The 7011-nt window shown below is 47.1% G+C and overlaps 1 protein-coding gene across 1 annotated transcript in view; it reads right to left on the reverse strand.

Moving 5' to 3' along the window:
• Positions 1–5480, reverse strand: part of LOC137347980 (parathyroid hormone/parathyroid hormone-related peptide receptor-like) — a 143769-nt gene extending 138289 nt beyond the window's left edge. Inside the window, exons 1-4 of the mRNA XM_068013051.1 lie at positions 5321–5480; positions 4595–4694; positions 2989–3174; positions 758–839 (exon numbers count right to left, since the gene is read on the reverse strand). Of these exons, the coding sequence (XP_067869152.1) occupies positions 758–839; positions 2989–3174; positions 4595–4694; positions 5321–5480 (528 nt within the window). The remainder of the gene's footprint in view (positions 1–757; positions 840–2988; positions 3175–4594; positions 4695–5320) is intronic.
• Between the last annotated feature and the right edge of the window lie 1531 nt (positions 5481–7011).

A 7011-nucleotide genomic window follows, 5' to 3' on the forward strand; every position in this document is an offset into this window, starting at 1 on the left:
GTGGTGAATAGTATTGGAGGGCAGTATATGCCTGTACCTGTACACCGGGTGTACCGAGAGTGCAACTTAGTTTCGGGGCCGGTGACCGTAGAGATTGTCCCTAGTTTACCTGTGGACGGGGTTGACCTGCTCCTAGGTAATGATCTGACAGGGGTGAAGGTGGTAGCCTCCCCAGTAGTGAAAGACCGCAGGAGGTCAGAGAGACAGGGCAGTGGCAGGAGACGGTCTCCTGCAGTGTCCCTGAATGTGTAGTGGATCAGGCCATGATCAAATCAGATCCCCCAGAGGAAACTGCATTGACACTGCAGGCAGATGACCATGAGGTCTGCCTGTCCGAGACTATCTTTGGAAAGTTAGGAGACCCAGGGAATGAATTAAATGGATTTTCCCTAGCTGAGGCTCAGTGAGCCGACCCAGTATTGCAAGAGTTATCACAGGCTGCCCAGTCTGAAAGTGAAGCAGAGGGAGTCCCTGATTGATACTATTTAAAGAATGAGGTACTGATGAGGAAATGGAGTTCTCCTCATGGACCTGAGGGCAAGGAGTGGACAGCAGTTCACCAGTTAGTGGTGCCACAGAGGTACCAGGGAGAAATATTAAGAAGGGCCCACGAGACTTCAGTAGTTGTACATGCCGGTATACGAAAGACCAAAGCCCGCATAAGACAGCAGTTTGACTGTCCAAAACTCCACAAAGATGTGGTGGAGTACTGCAGGAGTTGCCACATGTGTCAGTTTGAGGGGAAACTCCAACCTACAGCGAAGCCTGCACCCCTAAGTCCTGTGCTGGTGTTAGAAGGGCCGTCCAGCAGAGGGCTGGTGAACTGTAAGGGACCCCCGCTGAGAACAAAAGGGGACAGGCAAGCTCATGGGTGGCAAAAGTTTAGAAAGAGAAGGGGAAAAAGTGACAAAGAGGGCAGGTTAAAGGAAGTCTGGGACGAATCCCAAATGAAAACCCCTACCGCCCGGTCAACCAACCCAGAAAAATGTGAAAAAGTAGACCCCACATCCTCCTATGTAGATGCAGATTCTAGAAGCACCCCACCAGAGTTACTAACAGCATTTACAGAAACCTGTAGAGACAAAGAGAGACCTCTAGGTGGCAGAGAAACTATGAGGGTGATGCCTCAACTAGTCAAAGTGTCACAGGAGAATGCAGTTAAGTCTGTACAAATACCTGCAGAGAACAAAAGGGGGAGTAACAAATATTCTTCCCCCACAGTCAGAGGAAAAGGGAACTACCCATCCCCTGAAGCCAAAAGTCTTTACATGACACAGAGTTCAGGATAGACCCACCCGCCTAGTCACTCTCCTGAGGGGAAAAAAATGGGGAAATTAAAACAGCCCTGGCACCCAGAACAGACCAGTTTTAATAAGCTTAAGATTGGTGAATGAATGTAAATGAATGAGAGAAATGCATGGCTTTTCTTTCTATATCTTATATTTCTCTCAAACTCTGTAATAGTTGCCTTCAAAACAGATTTCATTCCTCTGGGTGTGGAGGTGTCAGGCAAACCCCCCCACCTGCCAAGACTGAGGCACACATTATTTCGCCACATGAACATTAAAACTTAAAAATTGCAAGTTCCTGACTGGAAAGATATTTGCATAGTAACAGACAATGTTGAAACAATGGGGACTCAGCCATTGCTTCCCCAATACACAGAAGTGGTCAAATCAGATTTAGTCACATGACTATGGCTGTTGTAGAGAATTTGAACTTCCAACAATGGATTTTGACGAGACTGTTCCATATAAGGAGCTAGTCACATGACTAGCCTGCTGGGCAACCTGGGAGGTTTTTTTAAAATTTGAACTCCCAACAAAGGGATTGAAACAGAGACAAAGCCGTGTGCTCATAGAGTAAAGATCTCTCCTGGGACTAAGAACATCTCTCCTGTCTGCCTGCCTTCTTCTCTTCCCACAGAACTGAATCTTGTGAAGACACATAAACGCAAAGAGAGAACAGTCTCCTACATGAACAAGGTTTAAGATGAATACTGGGCCCAGACGAAATGCAAGACCATTTCTTCAATCAAGGACTACAGCAAGTTCGAGAAACAGTAACAAGATATTGATTCAAACTGTTCTACCTCATCTTTTCTTTTCTGTCTCTATTTGCATGTGTGCATCACATGTGCATGCTAGCGTGGGTACATTATATATCTGTTAGCGTGAACTGTCTTAGAGTTTAAGTTTTTAAGTTTTAATAAAATGTAATCTTTCTTCTTTAATCCTGAGAAAGTCTGTTTGTGCTCATTTCTTTGCCTTAATTAAAAAGCAGTGAACAAGGATTCACAAAAAGGGAGCTCAAAACACAGTGTGTTTAAAATTACACCCTGTTACAATAAGAGCAGGTGATGTTAGTAACAGACCCCGAGACATTGCTCACCTGGTTATAACACCTTTGTTTGCTCAATTTATTTCAATGGCTCCAATATCTCCCTCTCCCCATCATCATCCTGCCCCAGAGCCTCTCTCCTCTCTCAGTCTGTTTTTTAAACTATGTTTCCCGCCAACTATGACAGCAAATTGTGGGGGACATGCAACAAAATGCAGGAAGAGATTAATAAACTTGCAGAATGGGCGTGCAATTGACAAATTAACTTCAATATAGTTAAGTACATGGTGGTAAATTTTGGAAGGACGAATAAGGAGGCCACACACTCTTTGGAAAATAAGCAGGGATGGGTCGGGGGGGCGGATTTCAACTTTTTGACCCACTGGCAGCAGGTGTGCCTGGTAGCACATAGCAAACCTGCAAGTCAGAACTTTTCCTGAAGTTTTCCGTGTTAAAACTCCACAGCGTGCGTGTGATGTCACTGACAGGTCCCCACCCAGAGGTCAGCCTTGCTTGGGAAGGTTTGGAAGCCCTGACGAGGTGGGGGAAGATCGGTGACTTCGGAAGTTTTGGAGCTCTCGGGTTAGAGGTCGGGGTAGATAAGAAGGGTTGGGGGTTGGTGTCTATTCCTGGAGGGTTGGCAATTACCTTCTGGATCCAACAGTCCTTGCCTCCCTGTAGCTGCCAGATTTCCTGAGACTCAGGATACCCATCCCGAGTTGGCGACAAAACTCAGATTTATTACACTTTAAGCTCCCACACGACACATAGCTGCCTGTTTTTGGGATTAAGATTCCCCCTACATGTCTAAATGAGGTAGAGGAACAGAGGGATCTGTGGGTACGGATACACAAATCACAATCACTAAAAGTAGCAATGCAGATTAATAAGGCCATAAAAAAGCAAACAAAGCACTGGGGTTAATTTCGAGACAGAATTGATAAGCAGAGACATTATGTTAAACTTATGTAGAACCTTGGTTAGAACACACTTAGAGAACGGTTCTGATTTCCATATTAGAAAAAGGATACTCAGGCACTGGAAAAGGTGAAAAAAAATGTTTACTAGAACGAAATTATAACTGAGTGGATATACCTATCCAGAAAGATTGAACAGACTGGGAGTCTTTTCTTGAGAAAAGAGAAGACTGAGGGGTGATCTGATAGAGGTATTTAAGATGACGAATGGTTTGATAGGGTTGACATGCTTCCATTTGCAGGGGTCTGATAAATTGTGGGAAAGCAAGAATTAAGCGCAGCACATCTGTCAGGGGCTTTTTAACTTCACCACTTCATCATCATTTTACTTCCGGGTCTCCGGTCCAAGCAGCGGCAACAGGCGTGATGACGATGTGCATGGCGCCATTTCAACTCCAGTATTTAATGGGACACTCTGAAAATTTCAGTTGGAGGAGTTTGAAGTCAGGAGAAAAAGAGAAGAAATTGGCAGAATGGAGTTGAGCCTGTTTCACTGACGTCTCTGATGTGCTGCTGGGGACTGGGAGGTGTCAGACAGAGATCCTCTGCCCGAGCAAATGGAGGCAGAAGCTGACTGGTGAGACACAGAAGGCGTGGTCGCAGGTTGCCAAACAGGTCAGCAGCAGTATGGTGCCACACTCTTGGATTCAGTGCAGGAGGCAATTTAATAACCAAAGCAGGTCAGGAAAGGTGAGTACAGTTGCACATTCACCTACATCCTGCTGTATCACCCCACCCCTCACTCTACCTTCTCGAACCTACTCCAGCACATCACTCCTCATTCCAACTTACCCATTCTTCTCTTTGTATCCACACCCTCACATCCCAATCTATCCATACAGCACTGGCACTCTCCCTCATCCTTATGCAATGTCATGGCTCTCTCTCATAGTCACCCTAACCAAATGCACTCCATCCATTGGGTGAACACATGCCATTACTCTCACTCAGAGGTGTCTGTTCTTTCCCTCCTGGCAGGAGAAGAGGGCACAGAACACCAGGAAAGGCAGAGAATCAGAGGGGCGAGGTGGGGGTGAAGTGGTGGGGAGGGGGGAGCTGGATCCTCCAAGCATCTCTCAACTCACAAGTGCAGAGGAGGAGGTGTTGGAGATCAGTGGAGTCTTGCTGTGCCTGGCAGTTGGAGATGGGCAGATTGGGCCTGCCAGCTATTAAATATTTGATGCCCACATGATGTGCAACACTCAGTCACATCAATTTGGTTTCAACAGTGAATGAAATCTGAACATCTTCATAAAGATAACTGGCAACATTCTTACCTTGCCAGAAGTAATTCATGTCTTTTCTCTCGGACAGGACCTTCACATGTGTAGTTAGAGGATGTGGCGGGTGGCGAGTCCTCAGAGGAGCTGGATATTTCTGAGGGTGCATCATCATGGGGCCATGCACCCGCTCAGATACTCACACTTCAGTGAGACCAGGGTTTTCACCTGGTGACTCTCACTTCACCAGTGAGCCAGAGCAGATGGTGGAGATAGGGAGGGCAGTGGAGAGTCTGTGTCAGAGGGTGCAGCTCCCTCCAGCTCTGCTCAGCTGGACACAAATGCTGTATCCTGAGAGCCAACATTGAGCAGCAACAGACAATGTGCGAGGCACCGACAGGCACAATGACCATGATTGCAGACCAAATGGTGCAGTCTGCCTCAAGCATGCAATGACGTGTTCTCCCATGGATAAAGTGGCCAGCACTGTGAACGGTCATATGTTCCAATTAAATGAGTCCACACACACCTTCAATCCAACGACAGATTCTGAATGCCAGCAAGGCTGCCACTTTAACGAGGTTGACAGATACCTTAGCCTTGTCTTTATGAAGCTGCACTGATCTGCAGTAAAGTTCTCTCCAGGACAGTGGTAGCAATGAAGTGCAGCTGGGCCATGAGAGGGAAAATGGTGAAAGGGGAAATGGAAGTGGGGACTCCACTCAAAGCACTTCCACTTCTCACCCATTGCCCCTGCCCTCCCCCACCCAGTCAGCACCTGACTTTCTGCCTTGTCCTGCAATGGCTGAGTCTGTCCATGTACCAGTGCAGGTGGAACAGTCTTCGTTGAGGCCCTCATGGGCTCCAAAACCCAGAGTTCATTGGCTAACAGTAACTCAGCAGTCAGAGCAGGGATCTGAGCAAGCCACACGGGTTGCACCATGTTGGAGTAGCAGAAAAATTAGGAGTTTGGCTTTGTAGTTGCACAGGGATTAACACATGGGTATCTGAGAAAATGTTGTTTTGATAAGCTTCTGTTATTTATTTATCTCACATAAATGTTAATCTCTTTCATGACTATGCTGTCTTGTCTGTTCCTGGGTGCTGGGTGATAAGTGACTGTCGAAGTTTGATGCTGAATGTGAGGATATGAATTGATGGGGACCAATGGGAGATTGTTGAAGGGGTGGTCGGTTGGTTGGTTGCAGGTCTGCTTTGTGTCTATGGCACTGTGGGTGGGAAGGAGCAGGAGCAGTAACAATTGCATTTCCTTCTGAAATGGGCTTCACTGGTGCAACCTAAGGCAACCTTGCAGTAAAAGGGCACCCCTGGCATCCTGGGTAGTAATGTGAGCAGCTGGGCCGGGGTCAGTTTCTCGGATGTCCAGGACCCCATCTCCAGTCTTCACCCTTTCCCTAGTGTTGTGGGCCATTTTCTCCTGCGAGCAAAGAAGAGGGAAACTATTAGTCTTTCCATGGAGACCAGCAATCCTTTGGCCCCTGATGGGGGCTCCCAAATGACTCTGCTCTCAAGCGACATACGGTGGGCAAGCTAGGACAGAAGGCCAGTTGTCTTGGAGATGCAGTCATGCATCTGCGGTTGCCTCAGCTCCTTGTCACCCCCTTTGCAGCCACTCCCTGACCATGTCACACTCCCTCCTGTGTAACAACATGCAAGCCCCAAAGATAGAATAGGTATGGAGACTCATGTTGGCGGAGTGAAGGAGATCATTGAACCTCTTGTGGACCCAGTTTCGGAGGGTGATTGCATAGTTTCTGACCTCCTCTCCAATTTCCATCCAGGCTTGCAAGGTTAGGTGGAAGGGTCTTTTCCTGTCAACACCTGGGAAGAGGCGTTCCCGCCTATCCCTTACAGCTTGGAGGAGAATCACAGGGAGGCATTGCTGAACCATGGGGCTATCTTGTGTCTTCTGCCTGACATAGTCCCTCTTGGCTCCCAGTCAGCTCTGTTAGTGGTAGGTTAATTATATTGTTAAAGATACACAGGTGAAGGGCATTGTTTAATTAATGATTTAGAGCAGATATCAAGAGAGCCTGCTGGAACACAGGAAAAAAGGCAGGAGTCAGAGATATGCAATGTTGCATTCTGTAATTTTTTTAATTCTTTCACATGATGTGGACGTTGCTAGCTAGGCCAGCATTTATTGCCCATTCCTAATTGCCCTTGAGAAGGTGGTAGTGAGCTGCCTTCTTAAACTGCTGCAGTCCATCTGGTGTAGGTACACCCACAGTGCTGTTAAGGAGGGAGTTCCAGGATTTGACCCAGCAACAGTGAAGGAACAGTGATATAGTTCCAAGTCAGGATGGTGTGTGGCTTGGATGGGAACTTGCAGGTGGTGGTGTTCCCATGCATTTGTTGCCCTTGTCCTTCTAGTAGGTCATGGGTTTGGAAGGTGCTGTCTAAGGAGCCTTGGTGAGTTATTGCAATGCATCTTGTATATGGTACACACTGCT

Source organism: Heterodontus francisci, chromosome 33, assembly GCF_036365525.1.
Source record: "Heterodontus francisci isolate sHetFra1 chromosome 33, sHetFra1.hap1, whole genome shotgun sequence".
NCBI lineage: Eukaryota > Metazoa > Chordata > Chondrichthyes > Heterodontiformes > Heterodontidae > Heterodontus > Heterodontus francisci.